General features: G+C 37.6%; 1 protein-coding gene across 4 annotated transcripts in view; it reads right to left on the bottom strand.

The window, feature by feature from the left end:
* TUSC3 (tumor suppressor candidate 3) overlaps nucleotides 1-26,977 on the bottom strand; it is a 277,668-nt gene that overhangs the window by 211,519 nt on the left and 39,172 nt on the right. For 2 of the 4 annotated variants that reach the window (XM_028099682.2, XM_088021390.1), the window contains exon 1: nucleotides 3,449-3,765. The exons of 1 other annotated variant lie outside the window; for it this stretch is intronic. In XM_028099682.2, the coding sequence (XP_027955483.1) occupies nucleotides 3,449-3,586 (138 nt within the window). In that variant the 5' untranslated portion in view covers nucleotides 3,587-3,765. Of the gene's footprint in view, nucleotides 1-3,448; nucleotides 3,766-26,977 lie in introns of those variants that run through there. One more of the 4 variants, XM_028099683.2, reaches the window with a different exon arrangement.

Raw genomic sequence — 26,977 nt, forward strand, 5'->3', positions numbered from 1 at the left:
TTTAGCAAAAAAATTTTAAAATATTTTATCACATTTTAGGATTTCATCATATCCAATGCTCTCATTAAATGAAGAACACATAATAATAGCTACCAGTATTGTTTATCTGTTATGTTCAAGGCACTGCACTAAGTAGTTTATATACAATCTTATTCAATCCCAGTGACAACCCTGAGATGTAGGTATTATATCTGTGTTTTAAAACGAAGTTAAAATTCAGGGAAGTTAAGTGGTTTTCCTGATGTCATACAATTAGATAGTGACTTGAGTTGTAAATGGACCATCTGTCTGACTCAAAAACCTATGGTGGTAGCTATTATTATCGTAACTATTACTTCCTTAAAAGCAACTAAAGTCCATTCTTGGTTCCAGGCTTAACTTTCGACGTCAATTTGGCCTCCCCAGTATGAAGGGATATACTACTCATGCCAAGTCAACTCCTCTAGCACTTACATCAGTAATATTTATTGTAGTAAACTAAGTTCCAACTACTATACTTGCTGATTCAGTGGTGTCTAAATTCAGCAAAGAATGAAGTGACATGTTCAAAACAACCCTGGAATACCCCTAGAAAAGTACCACAATGATAACCAACCACTTTCCATTATTTCTAATAAAGAATGTATTTCTTCTAGCATTGAAAGACACTACAGCCCTCCAAGTTACTAAGGACTAAGACTGAAATCAGGTGGGGCACCTGGGTGGCTCAGTCGGTTAGATGTCTGCCTTCAGCTCAGGTCATGATCTCAGGGTCCTGGGATGGAGCCCCATGTTGGGCTCTCTGCTCAGCGGGGAGACTGCTTCTCCCTCTGCCTCTGCCTGCCTCTCTGACTACTTGTGCTCTCTCTCTCTGTCAAATAAATAAATAAAATCTTAAAAAAAAAAAAGACTGAAATCAGGTGCTCTGAACTTCACAAATAAATTTAAGTAATGTGAGTTTATTCTCACATACTACATTCCAGATATGTGTACTCATTGAGCAAAGTATTAAAACTTCAATTATTTGGGCGCCTGGGTGGCTTAGTTGGTTAAAACTTCAATTATTTGTTATTTTGCTCTTCTTTTCCTTAAACATATGTATTCTGCAATACCACCAAATAGTAGTATTAGACCCTCCCGTTTAAGAGAAATAAAAGCAGTTCTGGAAGACATCCTTTTCTTTCTTTTTTTTTTTTTAGATTTTATTTATTCATTTGAGAAACAGATGAGAGAACACGAGAGAGAGAGCATGAGCAGGGGGAGAGGCAGAGGGAGGGAGAAGCAGGCTCCCTGCTGAGCCAGGAGCCGGATGTAGGGCTCGATCCCAGGACCCTGGGATCATGACCTGAGCCTGAAAGGCAGACACTTAACCATCTGAGCCACCCAGGCGCCCCAAGACATCCTTTTCTAATCCTTAACAATTTTCTTCCAATTTTTCATTTAAAACTTCTTTTATAAATATGTTAATGGAACAGATGTTAATTGTAATTGTGCTAAATTAACAAGGCTTTTCACCTGTAAAGTAGTGTACAACTGGATACCAAGATGCTTTGAAGAGGTACACTTTACAGATTTTTGGGTTTTTCTTCCAAGTGAAAGTTACTGTGATCACAGTGGTCTTCCCCCCCCCTCTTTTTTTTTTTTAAGATTTATTTATTTTTAGAGAGAGAACGGCAAAAGCGAGATGGAAGGTGGGGGGAAGGGGTAGAGGGAGAGGGCCAGAGAGAATCTCAAGCAGACTCCCTGCTGAGCACTGCCAAGGCAGGGCTCATCTCTAGACCCTGAGATCTTGACCTAAACCTAAATCAAGAGGGAGATGCTCAAAGGACTGAGCCCCCCAAGTGCCCCCACAGTGATCTTTCTAAGAAGTAAAACATCAAATTTCCATGGAATTTCTCATTGTTTTCTACTGCCCTCTGCTGTGGTAATCCTCGAAAAAAACTTTTTAATCTCCCTTCCTCAAGAAAAACTATGACATGGGGCGCCTGGGTGGCTCAGTCGTTAAGCGTCTGCCTTCAGCTCAGGTCGACAGAACCCCACATCAAGCTCCCTGCTCCGCGGGTGGCCTGCTTCTCCCTCTCCCACTCCCCCTGCTTGTGTTCCCTCTCTCGCTGTGTCTCTCTCTGTCAAATAAATAAAATCTTTAAAAAAAAGAAACAAAAGAAAAACTATGACATCTAAAACTGTTGGAATGTGGTATGTAAATGCTAAAAAAAAATGCTAAAAAATATATATCTTTCTATTTGTAAGTATAGTTTTAATTTTAACAGTTCTCTAAACCTCTTGCCAGAATTCCATGAAGAATTTCTCATGGTCTACTTTCATGTTAAAATTAAAAAGGTAGGGGTGCCTTGGGTGGCTCAGTTGTTTAAGCCTCTGCCTTCAAAAGGGCATGATCCCAGGGTCCTGGGATCAAGCCGCATGGGGCTCCCTGCCAGTGGGGAGCCTGCTTCTCCCTCTCCCGCTCCCCCTGCTTGTGTTCCCTCTCTCACTTGGTCTCTCTCTGTCGAATGAAAAAAAATCTTTAAAAAATAAAAATAAATAAAATTAAAAAGCGAACGGGAAGAAGTTACTATTGAGTTCAGAGTTGTTTCAGGCAAAGAGTGAAGAGAATCAATTATTTTTACACATGAAGCTGTTTTTTCACTCTCTACCCAGCTATCAGGAAACCTGTCGTAATACTTTAAACACGAATTAGATTTTGAGTCACGTGTATGTAATACTTCACCAGGAAAAGCTATCTTGAATAAGCGAATACTCTTACTAAAACAATGTACTCTTAGAAACACTACTCGCATTTCCAAATAACTTTTTCCGATCCTGCTAGATTGAGTATCCAAGGCAGAGGGATAACTGAAATTCACAAATTACTATTTTAAATATAGTGATTTCAATCCTCTTAATCAAAGTTTTTAGAGGACTAAGATTGAAATCAGGTGATCTTCACAAATTTACCTAACAAAATTATGAGTTTATTCTCACCGTTATAGGAGTTCAACCTAAAGAAAAACAAACCTTACAGCTTTAAAAATGGTAATTATGCATACAAACGTAAACGAATAACGAAGGGAGCTGAGTACCGAACAGAAAGACCACATAGTTCTCCGTAGGTTTGCAAATACTCCTAAAAGGTATTTTCACATCCAACACACCCCTTTTAGTGACTCCGGGACCCAGAGCTCGGCCTCCGAGGGTCAAGGGCGCCGTGAGTCTGAAAGGTGTGCGGTGCTCAGGCGCAGAGTGAAAGGGGACGCTTTACTGTTTTTGAGAAAACACCAGGCTAACCCCACATCCGCGACTGCGTGGCCCACCGGCTCCCCAACCGCGGGGCTGTTGCCCGCAAGCCGCCCTCGCCCAAGCCCAGCCGCCCGGCTGCCTAGCAACGCGGCCAGGCTGCCTGGCAACGCCACCCCCCCGGCCCGCCCTAGCCTGCCTGGGCCCACCCGGAAGGCCAAGAGATTCACTGTACCTCTTTCTTCTTCTGTCCTCCCCCGAGCTGGATGCAGAGAAGTAGCAGGAGGAGGAGAAAGGGAAAACTCCCGGTGGGCAGGTATCGCAGCCGCCGCCCCGCCTGCCTCCGGCGTGAAGGAGAGCCCCTGGCACCCATCGCCGCAGGGCAGTGTCTCCTCCACGCTCGGTAACCGTGCGCGCCCAGCTCCTACCGGCGTCCTACTCCTGCCAGGCTAACGGCCGGGAGGCCCTGCCCGTGCCCTCGGGGGTGCCTGCGGCTGCGCCAGGGAAGCGGAGGCCGCCGAGGACGCGGAGGAGGAAACTGACAGAGCATCCGGTTCACCGGGAGAGGGGACCTGGAAAGGCCTGGGATGGGGCAGGAAGTGGGCGTGGCGAGGGAATGGGGGCCTCGTGCACGGCGCGCTGCGCCCCCGGCCAGAGTTCTCCCTGAGACCCACGCGGCGCGGGGCCACGGTTCTCTAGCTGGCCGGCTGAACGCTGCACTGTTACTGAAACCAGTGCGAGGTTCCGGGAATATGCGAGAGGCCTCTTCAGTCCTGCCGAAGTAAACTCCTGTTTACCTGGAGCCACAGACCTAATTGCCTTCTAGGATAATGGAGGAGCGATTTAAGGAATTAATAAGCACATGGCCCCTGTGGCCAAGGGGCAATCTCCATTTCCATTGGGAGGTTTTTAGAGACACATCTGTGGCTCACATACTGAGCCCTCTCAAGCCTCTAATACAATCCACGTAGTATAATCCCGCGGATGCGCACTAGCCCTACTAGCCGCCTGCAACTTCACAGCTGTTCCTTGCAGCCCCAATTGAGGGGCCTGAGGAGCCAACCTTCACACCACTCCTTCCCATTCATTCAGTAACCATGGAGCGCCGAAGTGCAGAGCACTGGACTAGACAAGTGGGAATGCAAAAATGAAAAGGACTTTTAATTCCTGCTCTCTGAACATTTTAAGAACAATAGCAGCAAACTTATCTGTTATGGGTCAAGTACTGTTGTTACAGGATTTCTTTAACTTCGGTGCCGGGCTCTTGGTTAGGCTGCTTGGAAGAATGACGAGGGAGACCAGAGGAAGAGTGGAGGGCAGCAAAGCAAAGTTTATTGAGTGAAAGTACCAAGCTTCCCAACAGGGAGAGGTTCCGAGAGGGTTGCCAACTTGGCGTTTAGATCTAAGGGTTTTTTATGGGCTTGTTGGAGGGCGGTTTTAATCTGATTAACCCTCCATCATCCAGTCAGGTTTTTGCCATCTATCTATCACTTGGAAAAGGGTGGAGGGCTCCTTTCAGGGTGGTGTAAAATCCTTTTGAGGGTGGTTTCCTCTTGGGGGGGGAGGGGGTAAGGGCTTGTTCCTGCCTGCCTTTCTTCCAACTATCCTCCATTATTGTTCTAATGTAGCTTTTATTCTACCTCAAGATTTCTTCTCTTTTATCATGAACATTTCTGATCGTGTAATAAAACCTACTGGCCCAGTCTTAAAACAGTATTTCTAACTGCAAAAATTAAATTCATAAGATTACAAAGGAATCAGTTATAATTAAATACCATTATCAAAATTAAAACAATTCACCTCCTTTCACCTGGTGGTTTGTATTTGGGGAAAGCTGGAAAGCAAGGGTAGATGTTAGAACCAATGTATAAACATTCAGACTTCACAGTGTGATTATGATTGACCAAGAGGCACAGAACTGTAGGATAGGTGGCCAACTAAGTAGCATGAGGGCTGAAAATAAATTCTGCAATCATATGAAATCTAGCAGTGTATCTAACAGCAATTTGAATAAATATGGTAATATGATGACAAACTATTTCAAAATATCTACTACTACTGTACTGTGATATGAAATTATTTGTAATTTCTGCAGGGAACAAAGCCATATGTACTGCTAATACTACCATGCTTTGCTTTCTACTTTATAATTGAAGAAAACAAGATTGTCATAAGAGGTTAATAGAAATACGGTTAAATTTTTTTCAATTCAAGTTTCATAGATGCCCTCAAATTTCATGGACTCCAGATTAAGAACTCCTGCTCCACAAAAACCTTATTAGATAAGTCCTATTGTAACAATTTCCACATAAAGAAACTAAGGCCAGGAGATCTAACTCAAAGTCATACAACTAGAAAAAGGCGTACCAGGAATTTGAACTTTGGCAGTCAAGCTCAATAGCCACTATTATATACTATGCTATGCGACCTTTTTAAAAGGAATTTACAAATAAATCTATCTTCCAGGCTTTTGATTTCCCACTATTGTGTGGGCATTTTTGCCCATAGTAACTTCCCCCAAAAGAATAGCCCATTGTTTTTTCCTTCAGACTTGTGAAAGTGGCGTCCACTTTTATCTGTCTGTAACTTTATGGTTTATATGGAGATACACTCAACATAATCAAAATCCACCATCTGCCTCTTCATCTCCCAAATTTATCTTAATTTCTTTTATTTCAATTAATGGTATCACTGTAACCGAACCAACGTGAGTTCACTCCTCGCTGGGTCACAGATAGAAACTACACCGGTTGAGTTGTTGCACAAAGGGAACTTTATTTGCAGTAAATAAGGACATCATAGGAAATAACTTCCAAAGCCGTGACTCCTGGAGCAAGGGTGAATGGGTTCCTTTTGTTTAGGTTTAGGAGGAATATTTTAAAAGGGGATCCTTATTATTGTATATAGAGGTGGGCATAAGGTCACGCCGTGCACCTTAAGGAAACATGCCTGTACATGCATTGTTTAGTATTATAATGAGACAAAGGTAATTATTGGTCATTCTAGAGGCCACTCCATGGTGACCTGCGCAGATACATGATAGGGAGTTACGTTCAAACTTGTCTGAGTGGTCTGGGCTGGCTGGAGGTCTTGTCAGGGCAGTTGCTATTGCCTGAGGGGTAGTTTTGCTTTCCATTTGCCTGAGTTAAGATATAAGGCAGAAGGAAGAGCTTAAGGAAAAATGTAGGACAGAGGGAGGTGAATAGAAGCAGTAAAGGTCAGGTCTTGGGATCTAGTTTGTGACACCATCGTCCTCCTAATTCCCAATTTTCAGAGCTTCCAAGCTGCCCATTCTCTCCAACCATACTGCCATTGTATTTGGTTTCCAACGTCCTCTGCCTCCACAGTGTCTTAAGAATTTGTTTTCTTCTTTTTATTATGTAACTCCAGCATTCGTTAGACAGACATCGGACGTCATTATTAGTCCAGTCTCCCCTTGCTTCTAATCTTACCATCCTTCTCTACCAGCCTAATCCAAGACTTTTTAATCCTACCTTCTCGCATTCTATTCTTGGTAAATTAGTCAGAGTGATCCTTTTAATACATAAACCAGTGCAAAGTATTTTCTCTGTCCTCAGTATAAAAAGCAGTCTTTTCCACGCCCTCAGGACGCTACTGTTACTTGGAGCCTGGTTACCTTTCCAGCCTCATTCCCTACTTCTGCTTTCTCACTCTGCTCCAGCCGGGCTGTTTCCTTTTCCTTAAATACATCAAGCATACTCTGTCTCTGTCCTTCACACTGTTGTTCCTTCGCCCTTCTCATAGAGATAGACGGTCACGTGGCAAACTTTGTCACTTTATTTACGTTGAGGCTCAGAGCTCCTAAAATGTCGTCGTGAGATAGGGAAACTGAAGGGAACCCATGGGGGGAAGAAAACTGGCTTTTTAGCTCCTTTTCCCGCTTCTGTTCTTTGCTAGGATGTGCACCCCCCCACACACACACACTTGCCTTAATGTATGTCCTCCTTGTAAAGGACAAGGAGTTAATGATTTTTTTGGAGTCTTCCAGCACAATAGATAACATCTCAGGAATGACTGGGTAGGAATGACCAGGCAAGGCCATCATGTGTGTTTTCTAGACCACTGGCACTAGACGTCTCAACACCAAGACCTCCTGGCTCCAGGGAATCAGTGACTTATGATAGACATCTGGACCCTGTTCTCATTCAGACTGCTTCTAGATGCCTGAGAGGACACATGCACCAGACCTCAATTATCAATAAAAACCCTAGACCCCAAACAAAGGAGAGAGAGACTCTCTCTCCTTTGTTTTCCAAGTCTCCTGGACACTGTCTGTACTTGCACTCTCTACATATCTTCAATAAACTCTGCTGCACTTCCTACTGGTTCACACTTGATTTCTATCCTGCTACGCTTAGCAAGGACCCTCTTGGCTGGTCCTGCTGGACCCCCTCTTGGTCCTCGGGATCCAGCCTGCCTGCATCAGTCTCATCTCTCAGACAACCCTTTCTAAAAACTAAACTCCTTACCTTACACACACACACACACACACACACACACACACACACACACACACACGTGTGCGCGCACACACTTAACTTTTTTATAACATTCATCATTATCTGAAATTAAGCTATTGATTCATTTATTTAGGATTAGCATGTAAGCTCGGTAAAACAGGGCTTTCACCTACACTGTTTAGAATAATCCCTGTTTTACAGTTTTTATAATATCTATCACTAACTGACTATTATGCCTTATGCATTTGTATTCATTTATCTGTCTTTCCCCCCAATGGAATGTAAACTCCATGAAGGAAAAGACTTTGTTTTCTTTGAGTCCACACTATACAGAATAGTGCATTTGTTGAATGAATGAATGAATCCAGCCATTCTCTGTTTATTCCCCAAAGTACAATACTAAGCATGTCACTGTCTTTAGTCCACAGACTTTCAGTAGCTCATCCCTAAGTTCCAAATGAGGTCCAAACTCTGGATAATGGCTTGGAGCAAAGTTAAAGTCTTTACTCTTGTTTGAAGCAGCCTTCAAACTGGAGTTTACACCAAAGACTACATAGACAAATAGTTTTAAAAGAATTCACTTCCAAAATCTCAGCAATCCTGTGTTCCTTCCTAAAATTGATGGACTTGGAAGAAGTGCCTGAGGTGCAGGCTAACTCTTACTGGTTCTTCTTGCCCAGCTTTGTTAGGACAATTGCCTTTTATCTTAGCTAAAGAAGGAGATCTCTCCCTCCATCCCCATTTTTGCTTTCAACAGTATTGAAGGAGGACATGCTCCAGTTATCAGCTATAGATCATTTAAAAATTGTTTGGGGAATAGAACACTATGTAATTTTTGGCCCTTTACTGAAAAGGAGTTCAAGCAATTGACTGATATTGTGATAACAGACTCCTATTCCTGACTCCTTATTGTAATCATAGTTCTTTAATACTTACTATAAACAAAAATTAAAAATAAGAATAAAATGATGCTGAATATTATCTTGTTCTAGCAGTAATTAATATTTATCCACAGACATGTAAATGAATTTTTAAAACCTTAATTATTTCTATAAGTAATGTTTTCCCAATACACTTTTGTTTTGCATTTTTTCATGTTTACTACTATTTTCTCAAATTCGTAATATATGTTGTTATTTTGATAAATTGGGTACACCTAATAACTAATGGTAACTCAGTGCAACAGATAAAATTTAATATAGCCTCACAGTCAGAAGTTTGTTTAAATCAAATTTCAATTCATACAATTCTTTTTTGCAAAGAAGGCCCTCAAGCATAAAATAAAAAATATTAGGATAAAATTCTATCTGCTTACACTGCCAGTGGGAGGTTAAATCAGTTCAACCACTTTGTGAAAGTGGCAATATCTACTAAAGTTAATACACCTACCTATGACCCAGCAGTTCCAAATAGACATATATTCACCAAATGACATATACAAATGTGTGTAGCAGCTTTATTCATAAAGCCTGAATTTGGAAAGAGACCAAACATCTATCCACAGTTAAACAGATAATTAACTTGTGATGCAGTCATACTATATATCAATAAAAATGATGTAATGACATCTATGCATAATATGAATGAATTTTACAATATAAGGATCCAGACACAAAACTAATGTATTTGGATTTGTGCAAATAAACAAAGACCAACCAGATGAGAACAGGAAGAAACTCTTTTTTCAGAGCTTGCTATAGCAAGGGAGTAAGCCACCCCCACTTGCATTTTGACAGACTTAAAGGCAGGCAGAGGAGTAGGAAAGCTTAATAGAAAAAAGGGAAGGCCTCAGGTTACCGCCCCCTCCCGCCGCCTAGTATGTGGGCTAAATAGAAGGAGGGCGTCTCTGTGATTGGTTAGGGCTGCGTATTTGGCTTTTTGTAGTTGGTCCTAAGTTTGAAACAGGGACAAAAATTAGGTAGATATCAGTTTTTAATTAAGTGCTGGCCATTTAGGGCTAATTGTTAAAGAAGTTATTGTTTGGACTCCTGGATTGACTAGAGATGGCAGTCTGACCTCCTACAGGTCCAGGCTGGCTTCCTGGGGGCTTTATTACAGATAAGCGGTTGGTTTCCTGCACATATTGCAGGTTATAGGTCAGAGTTCTATTTCTATATATGATCTGACCATTAAGTTGGTTAGTGTATTAAATACCTCAGGTGAGAAGTCAGGATAGTGGAAGAGGAACCAAGAGGGTTATGGAGTACTAGAAAAAATCTATGATCTATTTCTTGTTCTGATTGGTGGTTATTATGTAAGTGTATCTTCTTTGTGCAAATTTATTGAGCCATAATTTTGTGATTTATGTATATATGCTATATTTCAATACAAAATTTACTTTTTAATAAAAAGTTTCATTAAAAAAAGTATAATTTGGGCGCCTGGGTGGCTCAGTTGGTTAAGTGACTGCCTTTGGCTCAGGTCATGATCCTGGAGTCCCTGGATGGAGTCCCGCATCAGGCTCCCTGCTCGGCAAGGAGTCTGCTTTGCCCTCTGACCCTCCCCCCTCTCATGTGCTCTCTCTCTCTCATTCTCTCTCTCTCAAATAAATAAATAAAATCTTTAAAAATAAAGTATAATTTGGGGGGCACCTGGCAGGGTCAGTCCGAAGAATGTGTGACTCTTGATCTTGGAGTTGTGAGTTTGAGCCCCATGTTGTGTATAGAGATTACTTAAAAAAAATAAAATCTTAAAAAATAAGAATAATTTTTTTAAAAAGTAAAATTTTCAAATCCCTTGGAGACAGCATAATGGAAATACAAGTTTAGGAGGATAAAAAGATAATATAAAATATCCAATTGTTAAAAAGAAGAGTTCCTTCTTGTTTGTGTTTGTTTTTTGATGGATAAAGATTGCTGTAATTTCCATTCCTTTGGTAATATTTATAAGAATGCTGTGACAGTTTTATTTTATTAATGTCAATATTTATAACTTGATGGAAATTATAATCGCAAGTATTTAAGCATATAATGAAAACTTTTAGATGTTTACTTTAAAATGCACAAAGGGATATCTAGTCTAAATTCTTGTAGAGGGATGTTATCAAAGCAATTTGATAGACCAAATTCTGCACGTTCCTGCCCCTATCACTGTTGCATCTTTCTGGAATGACCTTGTCTACACTCCTTGTACTTCAAAATCTTGCTCATTCTTCAGTGCACAACTTAAATATCATCTCTGTTGTGATTTCCAATTCCTATCCAGCAGTAACCAATATTTTCTCTTTGTTTCTGTATATATATTTGTTTGCAAGTTGCTTATTGAAACTCACTTAAATCATAAGCATCTCTTTAAAGACAAAAAATATTTATATGTAATTGTGTCAAAACACTGAAATAAATAGTAATGATTACTAAGAACTTAACTTTTCTTTCAAACATAAGTAATCTTTTCAAAAATCATTTGAAAAGATACAAAAAGCATCTTTTTGTGACAAAAATGAAGTGCTAATCTAGTCATAAAATAACATTGATTTTAAAGAAAGAGATTAAAATTATAATTTTAGGACTTCTCTACATTATTCTTGAAATAATATTATAGTAAAAGATTTATTAAACACCTTACCATATGTGTTTTTAGGCATTCACAGATAAAAAATGAATAAATCTGTAAATTAAAGTTTTTGACTGTAGCTTTAAAATACAAACTGTTAATATATTAAACAAAACAATGTATATATTATAATATACCATATTGATAAACTATAATAACTTAATAAACAGAAAATTACATGCATTATTTTATATAAATATATATATATCTTTGTAATCAGAGTACCTAGAATACTCAAACATTTGTATTAATTACCGTATTTAACCAAAGTAACCACTTTTTTTCTCCAGACACAAGAGAAAAACAGAAGACAGAAAAGCAAGAACTATTTAGCTATCTTTTCTTCATGAGTGCTAATGTCTTCTTTTATTTACAAGGGTAATTCAAATGCATTTGTATATTTTGCCCATCTCTACCTATTCTACAAAATTTAAAATTATGTTTAGTGATTGTGATATTGTGATTTATAATAAGAAATATATATCTGGTCTTCATCCCCGTTCCTGGCACAGTGCTCCTTTTTTTTTTTTCTTTTAGCAGCAAGAGAGGTATTATTCAGAGAGTGGTTAAGACAACGAACATTTTTGTCTTTTGAAGAGATACTGCTACTGCATAATTTTACATTGTGTTAGAAAAAAAGTTAAGGATACATATTACATATTTAAAGCCAACTGTTGTAAGAAGAGTTATATACTCTATTACTAAAACAACAGGAGCATGAGGAACATATAGAGAGTACATTATCTGTCCACCCAGGTGCATAAAACAAAAAGAAGTAGGGAATTAAAAACAAATGATGAAAAATAAAACCAGTAAATAGAAAACACAAAATAAATCCTACAGTATATATAATCATGATAAATATAAACTACTTTTTTAGCTTCATATTTTAGATTTTTAGCACAGATTTTTTTTTAATTTAAATTCATAACATATAGTGTATCATTAGTTTTGGAAGTAGAGCAATGATTCATCAGTCCCATATGATGCCCAGTGCTCATTACATCACGTGCGCTCCTCAGTGTTCATCACCCAGTTACCCCATCCCCCATCCCCCTCCCTCCAGGAACACTCAAGTTTGTTTCCTATGATTAAGAGTCTCTTAAGTTTTGTCTCCCTCTCTGATTTCGTCTTGTTTTATTTTTCCCTCCCTTCCCCTAAGAGCCCAGATGTCCATCGACAAATGAATGGATAAAGAAGATGTGGTATATACACACAATGGAATGTTACTCAGCCATCAAAAAATGAAATCTTGACATTTACAACGATGTAGATGGAACTAGAGGGTATATGCTAAGCGAAATAACTCAATCAGACAAATCATGATCTCACTCATATGTGGAATTTAAGAAACAAAACCGAGGATCGTAGGGGATGGCATAGAGCTCCTTAAACCCTTGAAATTTCCTAAGTAATGTGAGTGATAAAGATGTTTGTTATTATGTCAATGGGGTGACTCTTGGACTCCACCTAAGGGTGGAGGCTGGTTCCCGAGGGGGCTAACCAAGTGATTAGAGGGTGGAACTTTGAGTCCACCCAGTCCGAAAGGACTGGGTTCTGAGAGCTTCTGGGTTGGTGAACATGTGGAGATTCTGGGAAAATAGTATAGTTGGAAAGGGCATGGAAATTTCAAGCCCCTTTTCTTATACAATACCTTAGGCATCTTTTCGCCTTTTCCAGCTGTTCTTGAGTTATATCTTTTTATAATAAACTGGCAATCTAGTAGGTAAAATGTCTCTCTGACTTTTGTGAGCCACTCTAGCAAATTAATCAAACCTAAGGAGGGGGTCATTGAAACCTCCAACCTAGAGCCAGTTGGTCAGAAGCACAGGTGATGTTAACCTGGCCATGTGACGAGTTGGTGGGGTGGTGGGCGAAGAGAAGCAGTCTTGTAGGACTGAGCCCTTAACCCATGGGATCTGATACTATCTCCTGGTAGATTTTAATGTCTGAAATTATAAGACATCAACCTAGTGTCTGAAAATTGTTTGATGCTGTGGAAAAATCCCTGCCACACACTGGTATGTGGTGCAGAATCCTTTTAGTGATTGGTGTTTTTTGGGGTTTCTTTTTGTTTGTTTGTTTCTTACTTAAAAATTATCCAGGCACCCAAAGATTATTTATTAGTTAGCTTAATCGTATGTCTAAAGCAGTGCTATCAATAGAATTCTGTGATTATGGAAATTTTCTATATCTAAGCTGTCCAATATGGTAACCACTGGCCATATGTGACTATTGGACACTTGAACCATAGTTAATACAACTGAGGAACTGAATATTTAATTGATCTAACTTTAACTAATTTAACTTTAAGTAGCTACAGTGGCTATTATAGTAGTTGCTACTGTCCTGAATAGCCTAAGTTCTTAAAACCTGGAATATAATCTTAGTTAAAATGTTAAGTCTTCATGATTAGAAGCACTATAAGAATTTTATAAAATTAAACTTGTATCACTTTTTTTAAAGATTTATTTATTTATTTTAGAGAGAGAGTATGTGCGTGTGAGCTGGAGGAGGGGCAGAGGGAGAAGGAGAGGGAGAGAGAGAATCTCAAGCAGGTTCCCTGCTTGGCCCAGGGCCCCGATGCAGAGCTCAGTCTCATGACCCTGAGCTCATAACCTGAGCTGAAACCAAGAGTCAGATGCTTAACCGACTGAGCCACCCAGGTGCCCCTATAAAATTAAACTTTTAAAAAAACATCCATTATTATCATTTTATTATTTAAATATGTTTTTATATTTCTCAATTTTTTGAAAAGTCAGGAAAACAGTAATAATTTACTTAAATCATGATATCAGTTTAGTGAGTTTAAACCATGTGACATTTAACCCTGGTCTTGTATAAATCTAAATATTGTGCTGATGTTCTTTTTTTTTGGTAAACTAAATTTTACACTCCTTAAATAATGCCAAAGTTCTCTCGTATGGGAACTAAGGTCTTTTTTGAAAGCCTCATAATTATAGTAATGAAGGCTATTAAGTCAATGTACTCTTCAGCCACCACAATTTTTAAAATAAATGTAACAATAATGTCTTTATTTATTTAAAAAATTTTCTTTCAGTTTGTCTCCACTAGATACTCCCAGAGGGCACACATACCAACAGAGTGATTTTTGTAATCTGTTACTCTAAAATTTCCTGGCATCAGAAAAAGGGAGGGAGAGGCAGAAAGAGAAAAATTAGAAGTGCAAATAAGCCAATTTCGGACAAATATTAAATTGTCACTATAAAGAACTAATTATGTCCTATCTACAAAAGAGATGACAAAGTTTAGATGAAGGAAAACCCATTTTGACATGTATACATAGACAAGAGAAAGTCCTTAGGCAATTTTATCAAGCCGTACAATTAAAAAGCCAGAGATTTTGGAACCCCAAAGTACAGAAATGAAACAGATTAGGAATCTTCAACATGAAAGAAAATGATCTCTCCTCTGTACACAAGACAATCTTCTCATGCGTGTTTCTTCTCCTTTTGTTCTAAGGGAGCTACCGAATGAATATCTTGCTAAAATCAAACGTTGCCCCCAGTAGTCACTGCAATTCCAATTTACCTCTGCAAAATACTACCAGTCAGAGGATAAGTATACATTATATTTAGAAAACATAAAGGAAACAGGGGTTTGGCCTGAAAGATGTGCAGCTTCACACTGAGAAGACCCCATGAGAACTCTAGCCATCAGTAAGGTTGGTGCTGGTGGAACTTGGCACTGATCAGGGGCCAGACAAAACTGACGGGCACATGAAACTAAAATCATTTCTCACAAAACCGGGGAGGACCCCTTACAAGGTTTTGAAACGCTGGCCTAAAGCAACATGTACCCAAAGACCATCAGTCTGAGAACACCTTCTGGACTCCCCCTTCCTCAGCAATCGCCCCAGGATGGACCTACGGACTTATCAGTTCTATGTCCAGACCCTCCTCATAGACTGTTCTTTGTATGGACAAAACCAGCAGACCATAGAAGTAAATACCACAAGGCAGAAAAGCAATTCACCAAGAATACAATATAAATCCGATCATATAACCAAAAAGCCCCAAAAGAATTTATTCCTGAGAAAACAAAACAAACTCAGTGCAGAAGAATCACAATGAAATATTAATCAGAGCTCAGTTCAGAGTAAAACTTACCTCCCATCTGTGGCCAGAGTGATAATTTGAACACTTAAACAGAGATTTCTAGGACCTCCAATGTGTACATTATTACTGAGTCTAAAGTTCCGGTCCAGCAGTGAGGGGCTCAGCTAACCCTTGCTGGAATCTCTCTTTCTGTTACTATCCTTCATCTAAACAACACAGGTGAAGTCAAACTGAGTTGGGTTTATTGGCTCATTGCAAATGCTCAATCCTATTCCATGAGGAGTTTCAGGGAATCTGAGCAAGAGAGTATTAGAAGGGAAGCATTATAGCATTTAGATTTGTTCTTAATCTTTTGGGGAGGATTCAAGGAATGTGGTTCTATTCTGGATTCAGAGCTGTCAGAAGCAGGAGAAATTCCGTGGTAGGGTATCTTAATTTTTGTCTAGAAGGTGAAAGGAACAAAGTAAAACTAAATATAAAATCGATCACAAAAGGAACACTTGTATTAGCTGACAGAGGTGGATGTTTGGTCATTTTTGTGGTTTATACAGTGTTCTTGTTTCTGACAAGATTATGGAAGGGACTCATTTTTGTCTTGCTCTGTCACGGTCACAGAGTAGCCTTGTCTGATGTTGGTCTTCTATGGGATTTTTTATATTTAGCAGAGGAACACCAAGGCCCGTTTGAGCCAGATCAGTTCCAGGAGCTGATTTGTTCTTTCCACATCTTGGGCAAAATTATCTTAATTTCCTAATCAAAAAAATCACAGGACTCTTGTGAGGATTAAATTAACTAATAGGTATAAGGAAATTATTACATAGCTCAGAAGGTATGAATTCTTAATTAATATTTGCTAGTGTTATCATTTGCCATCACATTGAACATACGTTCAATTCCCTCCCATTGAAGAGTAAGCACTTGGAGCTTTAATTATCTTTGTATTCCCTACCCCAATGTGTACTGCCTACACCACCACTACACAAAGCAAGGTGTTTGGGAGCATGGGCTTTGGAGCTGGACTCTCCACCTCTTAACTATGTGTCCGTAGGCAGATTACATCACTGCTCTGTTCCTCAGTTTCTTTATTGTAAAATGAAAAGAATTATAGCACCTTGAAGATGAAAGAAGTGAATACATGCAAAATATTTAGAAGAGTACTTGACACATTGTAAATGCTATAGATTAACTCCCATTGTGGGTGTAGGTACTCAGTAAATATTTAACTGACTTCAGACATGAATTCTTCTCCTCTACCAGACACTAGGGTAAATACAGGAATAAGGGCAAGAAAGAAATAAGAGGCATAGTCCTTCTCTAAGAAACAGATATAGATATTTAGCATGTTTCCATTGGAGGGATGAGCCCATCAGTGACATATTAGTGTCCCTGAAGCTGCTGTGTTGCAAACAGACTACCAGGGAGCAAGGATGTGAGCTTAGATTTCACATCCTAGTACCATACATGATGTAATACAGGAGTATAAAAACTTTTTTAACACCTAACTATTATATGGATGCCCATATGGAATATACAGAGGAAAGTGTAAAGGGAAAACCCGTAGAGCTCCAAGAAACACAGTTGAAAAATTAATAGTTGGAAATATTAGGCACTAATACTTAATCCTAACTGCCTTTTCTCATTTTTTAAAATATATTCATTTGTTAGTAAATCTAAATAACTTTAATATTCACTGTTTAAAATAAATTTTATATAATGAGTGTGTTTCCTAGAAGTATTCCAGAATAAAAGTGATTTTGCATATCATGATAAATTATGTTCAATTATTTTAAAACTGTATCTTAATAAATAACTGGAGGCTTGAGCTATTATGTCTGTGTAAAAAACAGAAATTAGATTATTTTTGTAAATATTGCTAAACTTCAACCTAATGCTACTTCCCATGGCATTCATTAAAACATTTTCTTTTATTCATAGAACTTAGTAGTTCTAAAAATTCATTGCATATGATATTTCCTGCCTAGAATTTCTATCAAAATCAATATAAATTCATATTTGAAATGCAGAATTAAAGAATAGCCTAGTAAAAGATTTACCAAATGAATTATACTACTACAAAGCATGCACCTGCACAATTACATTTAGAACCTATGTTTGGGATGTTTTCAGAAACAATCGTCAGCATATGATTTCATTATGTTGAACATATGGTTAACTCAAACAGCCTTTCCACTTATTTGTTCAGCATGTTCCATGTATCCGAAAAGGTCAGTGGGGCATATGTTAACACCAAGAAATATCATTTCAAAGGACTCTTCACTGGTTAGTAACTGGGGGCCCACTATGGGGAGCAAGGGAGAAGGCATTATTTCCTTAAATTCTTGTATATCAGATGTTCTGAAGTCTAAGTCCGAAATCTGGATGCGCTTCAGCAGGATGCTCCCAGAGTTTTCTAGACTCCCTAAGAAAATTTGACTTATCTTAATGAAATGATATAGAAGCAAGGTAGGGATATGGACAAATGATTGAAGCTATTTAATTCAAGCAATCTGTAGCAAGTTTTTATTTTTTTTTAATTTTTTTTAAAAGATTTATTTATTTATTTATTTGAAAGAGAGAGAATGAGAGAGAGAGAGCACATGAGAGGGGGGAGGGTCAGAGGGAGACGCAGACTCCCCACCGAGCAGGGAGCCCGATACGGGACTCGATCCAGGGACTCCAGGATCATGACCTGAGCCGAAGGCAGTCGCTTAACCAACTGAGCCACCCAGGCGCCCTGTAGCAAATTTTTAGAAAGAGAAAAGAATTATGGAACACTACATCAAAAACTAATGATGTAATGTATGGTGATTAACATAACATAATTTAAAAAAATACTAAAAAAAAAAAAGAATCCAAGAGGGTCACAGGAGTGTGTAGAGAGTATCTCTGAGATTCTAAAATAATTTAAAAAATGTTCTACAGAGCCAGGAAAATATTGGAAATGAAATTATGAAGCCAGGTGAGCTTAAGAGATAGTTTCACTATCCTTATTATGCCAAACGTTGTTAAGCTTGGATAGATGTGAGTTTGCTGCAGAATACTTAACAGTGTTATCTTTATTTGTGGTTCTCATGGTTTTAAAATGCTGTAATTTGGGATACCTGGGTGGCTTAGTTGGTTAAGCATCTGCCTTCAGCTCAGGTCATGATCCCAGAGTCCTAGGATCCAGTTCTGCATGAGGCTCCTTGCTCCGCAGGGAGTTTGCTTCTCCCTCTCCCTCTGTACTCTCTCTCACTCCCTCTCAAGTAAATAAATAAAATCTTTAAAAAAAAAAAATCACAAATGCTGGGGCACCTGGGTGGCTCAGTCGGTTAAGTGACCGACTCTTGATTTTGGGTCAGGTCCTGATCTCAGGGTCATGAGATAAAGCCCTGCATCGGACCCTATGTCAGGCTCCCCACTCAGGGCAAGTCTGCTTGAGATTCTGTCTCTCCCTCACCCTCTGCCCCGCCCCCTGCTCAGCTCTCTCTAAATGAATAAATGAATGAATGAATGAATAAATAAATAAATTCTTTAAAAAAATCACAAATGATGAGCTAAGCATGACTTTTTTTCATATTAACATTAAATTTTTAGCTGGAATTATCAGTAATTAGGTTATATTGGTAGAATTATGATAAATTCTATTGGTTTCCTGCAAGAGTTCATCATTTTATTCCAGGGATTAAATTAGTTATTAAGAAATATGTCAAAGGATATTTCACAAAGCTAAAACCAGGAAGCTCTAAAATTAGTACCCCAATTTATTAGTTAATGGTGTTTAATCTACATTGATTTCATTGCTAAAAAAAAAAACCTCATTTTAATCATTAAAATTGTATATCAATGAATATAGGGTAGGAAGAAGGGAATGTATATGGAACATTTAAAGAATGAGAGAAAAAGCCTTCCAAGTCAGGGATTTATTTTGTCCAATGATACGGAAGCTGTTGCTCAGTAGCAATGCTTAGTAATTGTGTATAGTACCTTTCTGATTGAAAATAAAGCAAGCTTCAGGAACATTCATACTTCATATAGAAAGGGCTTAATAATGTGTGAATCAGCAATTTTTTTAAAGATTTATTTATTTATTTGAGAGAGAGAGATTGTGCAAGAGAGCAGGGGTGGGGGGTGGAAGGGTGGGGAGGAGCAGAGGGAGGGAGAGAGTAAGTCTTAAGCAGGCTCCCTGCTCAGCATGAACCCACCCACAACACAGAGCTCGATCTCAGGACCCTGAGATCATGACCTGAGCCAAAACCAAGAGTCCCACACCCAGCCAACTGCACCACCCAGGCACCCCATGAATCAACAATTTTAAATCAATAAGGACTGTATTTTCTTTATCATTAAGTGAAATAGATGAATAGTGTATATCAATGTGCAAATTATAGTAAACTTATAGTGACCTGGCATGATTAGAAATGAAGAGTTCATGGATGGGGGAGTAGATGAAATAGGTGATGGGGATTAAGGAGGATACTTGTCATGATGAGCACCAGGTGATGTATGGAGTTGTTGAATCACTATATTGTACACCTGCAACTAATATTACACTGTGTGTTAGCTACACTAGAATTAAAAACTTAATAAAAAAAGAAAATGGGAAATTCATCAGTTTTTCAAATTAAACTTTAAACTTTCATACACTTTGCTTATGCATTCACACAATTAAAAAATCTAATATGACCAAAAAAGAAACTTAATATTTGAACTATACCAAATATCAACTAGTAATTATGACTTAGAAGCCTCTTGAATATCAAGTGGCAATTTATTACCTTAATCCATATTTTATCTTCCTTTCTTATTCCTGCTGAGTGCTCTATTTCCCTTAATGCTTCCCCATTCTCCCCCCATCCCTCAGGCATCAACCCCTGAAACTCTAGCACTGGTCCTTATCATTTTATATATGGACTCTATGATAGCATTTCTACTAGTTTCCCTCTTTATGGAATCTAATTCACTAGCAAGACGAATTTCTCCCAGGCAGAGTTAAATTTATGTCACCCTCTTGCTTAAAACCCTTCACTGGCTCCCTAAAGCCAATATGATTAAACTCCCCTAGTCCTGTGTTCCAGTCTTTGTCTTCCGTACCTTTCTTTTCTAAGTACTTTGCTGCTACTTGCTTTCTCATTACAGCCAAACTGATCCAATTTCTGTACCCCCCACTACTCTGTGATTGGCATCTGTGTCTTTGTTCTTTTTGGCTCCCTGACTCTCTGGCTCCTTTCCATTCTACAATGCTCAAATCATCCTGTATCATTTAAGACTCAGTACACATTTGTGTTTCTCCAAGAAGTCCTCACAGAATCCTCCAGTCCACCAAGAACTCTCTGAGTTCTTTGTCCAACAAATTGGACATTTCTTGATATATTGTAGCAGTTCCCAAACTCTTTGAACTCAGGACACTTTTATACTCTTGAAAATTATTGAGGACCCAAAGAGTTTTCATTTATGCGGGCTATATATATATCAATGTTTGTCATATTATAAAGTAAAATTGAGAAAAAAATTTAAATAAATTATTTAAAAATTATAATAAGTCCATTGCTTGTTAACATAAATAACATTTATATTTTTTAAGGCATTAGTGAAAAGAGTGATGTTTTACATTTTTGCCAGTCTTCTTCATGTCTGGCTTAATAGAAGACAGCTGTATACTCATACTGTTTCTACATTTAATCCGTTGTGATATCACACATCATATAAATTCTGGAAAATCCCACCGTACACCCATGAGAGAACGATAGTGAAAAGACTTTTACCATAGATTAAACCATAGGTTTGGGTCTCTAAAAATGAGTCCTTCATAAGGTTGATCGATATCTCTATCTACTTGAGAATAATTAAAAGAAACAGGGAAGTCACATACAGTCATAATTATTCAAGCACAAATTAGCCTCCTTGTGGCTTTAAACAAAGGAATCAGAGGCTAGGTAGGCTGGAAAGTTAGAACCTACTCCTCATACAGCCCCATGGGGTCCCTGCAAGACCTGCTAGTCACTCAAACACGCACAGCGTGAAAATGCAAGGGAAATTAAAGGCCTGGATTAGCCTTGACCAATGGGGAAGGGGACCAATGAGAAAAAGAAGTCAGTGGCCAAAAGGGGACACCAATTCTGAGACATGTTTCATGAAGTGCCTCAGAAGGTCCAAGGGGATGATGTGCCAGTCTCCAACATTTGGGGCCAACTAGGTAACACATCCTTGTGAAGGATTTCTTTCTTCCCTGTTTCATTCCCACTTCCCCTTACTCCTCTGAGATCAGTTCCTAAGTAAACTACCCGCACATAGCCTTTGTTTCAGATTCTGCTTTTGCAATCACTTTCATCATTTTTACTGTAAGCAGTGGTTGACTACTTTTTTCCCCCTCTTCCAACAAGACTATATGGATGGGAATTTTTACTTACTTATTTCTGCATCTCCTAAGCCTAGCACATAGTAAAACCTTACTGTATTTTTGATGGATAAATGGTAGCATTTTTGAGAAATTTCCTGTGGGTAGAGGCAATAACAGGTTGCAGGATGGAATTGGATAGGTAAAGAGAAATATGAAAGGATGAGAAAAATTATGGAGGGAAAAACCCATGGATCTCCTCTATCATTTGTTTATCTCTATATACAATAAAAACGTTGTTTGTTATCATATAATGCAGAGGTTTCCTACAATACAGAGGAGGGGATGTTTCGTGGCATCCTATTTGTTTTTTTTTATTTTTTTAAAGATTTTATTTATTTATTTGAGAGAGCGAGAATGAGAGAGAGAGAGAGAGCACATGAGAGGGGGGAGAGTCAGAGGGAGAAGCAGACTCCCCGCTGAGCAGGGAGCCCGATGCGGGACTCGATCCCGGGACTCCAGGATCATGACCTGAGCCGAAGGCAGTTGCTTAACCAACTGAGCCACCCAGGCACCCGTGGCATCCTATTTGACTCTTTTGATGTTGTAGAAATGCAGGTTGATGTTTAAATAACAAATATCTAAGGAAGGAAAGATTTTTTTATAACTGTGACAGGCACTGGACCAAGTGGTTTGCATAAATTATCTCCTTTACAAATGAGGAGATGAAGGCTTCCAGAAGTTTAATATCTTATTCAAGGTCATAATGTTGTTAAATGGTACACCTGGAAGCAAAATCCAATTCAGCATTAATCTCCGTCTTCATAATGTTAAAGATATTTAAACATGTCTCTCTACTTACAAAATCAAGAATCCTTATTGGCAAAGACCATGCCTTATGTTTTTTCTCTCTCCCTCAGTGTTTCCATAATGCCTGGCAAAAAGGGAGTGTTGGTTGAATTTGAGTTCATCTAAAATGTGATCAAAAAAGATAGCATGCCACTCCAGAAAAATGAGGCAATGAAAGGAGAAGCAGGATGAAGTGGTAAATTGGAAGGATACAATTTTGGAATCTATCTGACTCCAATTAGGTATATTGTAGGGAAGGGGGCTGAGGGAATAACATCCGGCAGTTTTAACTTAAGAGCCACCAGTGAGCAGAGTCTCCCAACTGTTTCATCCATATGTACCTCCAGTTTCTCCATCTAGATAGATTAAAGGTTATAGTGGCTATAACCACATGCCAAGACTCTTGCTTCCTATTGAACAGACTACTCAGTTCAAAGAATTAGAGAATTTTTACATATAAATATATTTTAAAATGAAACAAGTATCCAGTTCCTTCTGGTGACAGATATAGACCTTTTGACAACACTATGACTACTGATTTTACTATAGCTTCAATGTTCTATAATTTATGAGTAGTAAATTAGTTCAAAGCCTACATAAGTATAACACAGGGAAGAGCTATGAAAAACACTAATTATATAAAATATACTTTGGGGATTATTATCAAAAGATACTAATGTCTTCACAATCTTTAATAAGTTTCAATTAGGATTTAAGCGCCAAAAAAAGTTTTAAAACTATCCTAAAATTAGCCAAATAAGAGTATAAAATGCAATCATTATTCTCACAATCATGACTTCTCCATCATGCTTCAACAATTTAATTAAAAGATGGGTGATAAATCTTATGTCAGCAGATGTGTATATGAGAGTGAGCAGGGAGCCAAATCAATGAGCCAAAATACAGGACTGCACAGCACTGTTGTAATGTTTCTGTTGTATAAGCAAATGCTATTTTGTGACTTATTTGCATACAAAGATTTCATTTATTGATTCAATTTTAAGATAGTCTTGTAGTGTCATGGGCATAGTTCAATAAACATTTTCGAATAGAGAGAACAATATAATTTAGATTGATTCTATTTTTTAAAATGAAATTATTTCTTCATGTTTAGATGCAAATCTGAGCATAAAACTTGTGTTTAGTATATACCTAATTATGAAAAGATGAGGGATTATTAGCATTGCTAGCTTTAAATCCTTACTTAAGTATGTACTAGAAGTATCCCTGAATAAATCTTTAATGACATACATTGCCTTAACCCTAGGCTATTCTCTCAAAGTTCAAATTTACTACCATGACTAGTAAGCGTTCCTCCAAATATATAGCTTACTTAATGCCTGTTTACAATTCTATGGAAAAAAATTATAGAAACTCAGAGTATCTTTTGATAAGAAGTGACTTGATAACCTAATCTAATTCAATTAGTTAAAAGAAAATTCTTCTATATAATACATATGTATATATGCACATGTAATGTTCTGTTTATATTAGATATATATTATAGCTATATGTTACTATATTCTTTTATACATATTGACACATTTTATATATATATAAATAATTATGGAGAACAAATAAAGATTTGAAAATTTTTTTCAATATGGAGAACAAATAAAGATTTGAAATTTTTTCTATTTCTCTTTATTTTTCTATTTTGTATTTAGTTTTCTATTTTTTCCTTAACATCACACACTATACAGATAAAACCATAACATCTATAGTGTGAGATAACTGTAAATATAAAAGCATATATTATTGTGTAAAATACTTTCTTTTAAATGATAAAAGTAAAAATCATGAAAATACTAAACAAATCATAAAACTAGAAAAGGAAATTGTAAGAGATAGCACAAGCATTATGCTAATTGAAAGAAGCCAGATACAAAAGGCCACAGAGTAGGTAATTCCATGTATATGAAACCTACAGAATAGCCTACAGAATAGGTAAATATATCAAAACCGAAAGTAGATTAGTAGTTAGCAGAGGCAGAGGCAAAGGGAGAGTGGAGAATGACAACTAACGAGTACTGGTTTTCTTCGGGGGGTCACAAAAATGTTTTAGAATTAGTGATGATGATAACAGAATGTTATGAACATAGTAAAAACCACTAAATTATATACTTTAGATGGGTAAATTTTACTGTATGTTAATCATAAACTAAAAATAAAAATGAAATTTAAAACTGTATTATTTACTCTTTTATTTCAAGATGACACACATCCACCATATATATACAACATTGGTGGAAATCTGCCAATTATGTTTCAGGGGAAAAAAGAACAATCAAACAAGCACAAAATCTAGAAATACATAATTGGAGATGAAAAACTTATAATACAGGTGATGCTTAACAATTGTTTGATGTGATGTTTAGTAATTGTGTAGGGTGCAGTATAAACTGAGGTACAAAGAAATTCTCCCTTTGAGGAATACATTGTTGAATTTGATAATTTTTCCAGAAAGTGCAATCATCCAATAGCCATGTGCAAACCTTAAATGTGAATGTTGTGTCTTTTTGCCTCATACTAAATATTAGGAAGCTCTCACAATCATTTAAAGTTTACATTGTTATTCACCTTAGCCCTAACAGATGTGTGTGTGTCTATCTGTTTGTCTCTGACTTCACGAGTGTGTGTGCACATGTGTGTGATTGGCAATAGAGTTAATGCTGAGGGAGGAATGGGGTGGAGGTCAGCTTGATGAGGTACAAAGAACTCTGTAATGGTGAGTAGGCAGTTTGAGTTCTTCTTTTAGCTTTGGCAATAACTGTCTATGAACTTACACAAATCAATTTACTTCTTTTCCTCAGTTTCTTCATCCATTAAAAAAAGGTTTGGATTAAGATAAATTGTGGCCAATACTTGTGATTTCAAGTGACAACTCCGAGCTACCAATAGAGGCTCTCTAGAATTTTTGTTCAGAAGGAAGTTCAGGTTCCCAAGGAAAGCACAGGTATTGATTAATGACTTCAATTGTGAGTATAAGGGAAGAAATGAATCTAGGTATTGGTACCATGAACTAGATGATCTTTAAAAACCTTCATTTTTCTAAAATTCTATCACATTTTATTGACTTTTTCCAATTAGCGTCAATTCAACAAATTGTATAAACAAATATAAAATTAATCAGTTCACTCCTTAAAATTAAACTTAAATAATATAAACATTTTAACATTATATACTACCATGAAAACCATAGGCTCACTTGGAAATATATTCTTCATGATGGATAACGCCCATTTTTATATTTTGTCTGTCTATTATTCATCATTTTTATTGTTCAACAAACATTGAGGGAATAGTGAGTAACCCATTATATTTCATAGAATTAATTCTCTAAATATAGCCTGTCTAAATCAGAAGCATTTTTGCCCTCTGGTTAATGGTAGTGTGAATGTGAGAGAGAACACTTCAAGTAATGAATGGCAGAACAGAGTTTCATGGAAGAACCAAATGCTTTCAGCTCCAATTTATAAACCTACCCACTTTAATTAAGAAAAGTAATCTTCATGGTAATGGAAACCTAAACCATTTTGGGGGGAAAAAATCACCTGCCATACTATCAAGAAGCTATGTATGTATCAAGAGACACACAGTCCAAGTGTAATGTATTGGAAATGACTGATGCCTTAGGGTAATCAAAGTGAAAAGCAGTCTGCAACAAAGAAAGCTAGTAAACAAAATGAAACTGTCGGTAATTAAGGTCAGGTGAAAACATTAGAAACATTTTAATAACTTGCTTTAAAAAGTTGAAATAGATCATGAATTCTGTATATTGGTTGGCAATGCATTCCTCTGTAATTGTTTTAATGTCCACTATATGCTGAATATATCAAGGACATAATAATGTAGGAAATATAAGTCAATTCTAAGATCAGTGAAGCATTTCTGAGATAGTAGATGAGGGTGAGTCAAATTCAGTTAACTCAACCATGAAAGTCATTAACAATGAGTAACTGTAAAAAATCTATACTAGCTTTACCTCCTTATACATTCCTCCAAAGTCCCCTAAAACTTTTCAGAATCATTTCAAAAAAATAGAAAATTATGGGAAAGTAATGAGGATATAGGAAAAAATTTTGAATAATGAATTTCTTGTACAAAATATACTGTATGGGGGGGCCGGGTGGCTCAGTCGGTTAAACGTCTGCCTTCAGCTCAGATCATAATCCAGGGGTCCTGGAATCGAGCCCAGCATCAGCCTCCCTGCTTAGTGGGAAGTCTGTTTCTCCCTCTGCACCCCCTGCCCCCGTTTGTGCTCTCTTTCACCTCTCTCTCTGTCAAATAAATAAATAAAATCTTAGAAAATGTACTGTACAAATTTTTGTATCTGAAAACAATTAATAAAAACTCCATTGTCATTTTCTCTAGGTTTATGTTTGGACAGTCTCCAAATTTGATTTCAAATGCTACATGAATAAGGAACTGAGAAAAATGTAACATTGGCTAGTGTCAGGAGGATGCTGAATGACCTTTCATACTAG

The sequence above is a fragment of the Eumetopias jubatus genome, unplaced genomic scaffold (genome assembly GCF_037043125.1).
Source record: "Eumetopias jubatus isolate StellerSeaLion01/CBP00866 unplaced genomic scaffold, mEumJub1_p1.0 scaffold_2, whole genome shotgun sequence".
Classification (NCBI taxonomy): domain Eukaryota; kingdom Metazoa; phylum Chordata; class Mammalia; order Carnivora; family Otariidae; genus Eumetopias; species Eumetopias jubatus.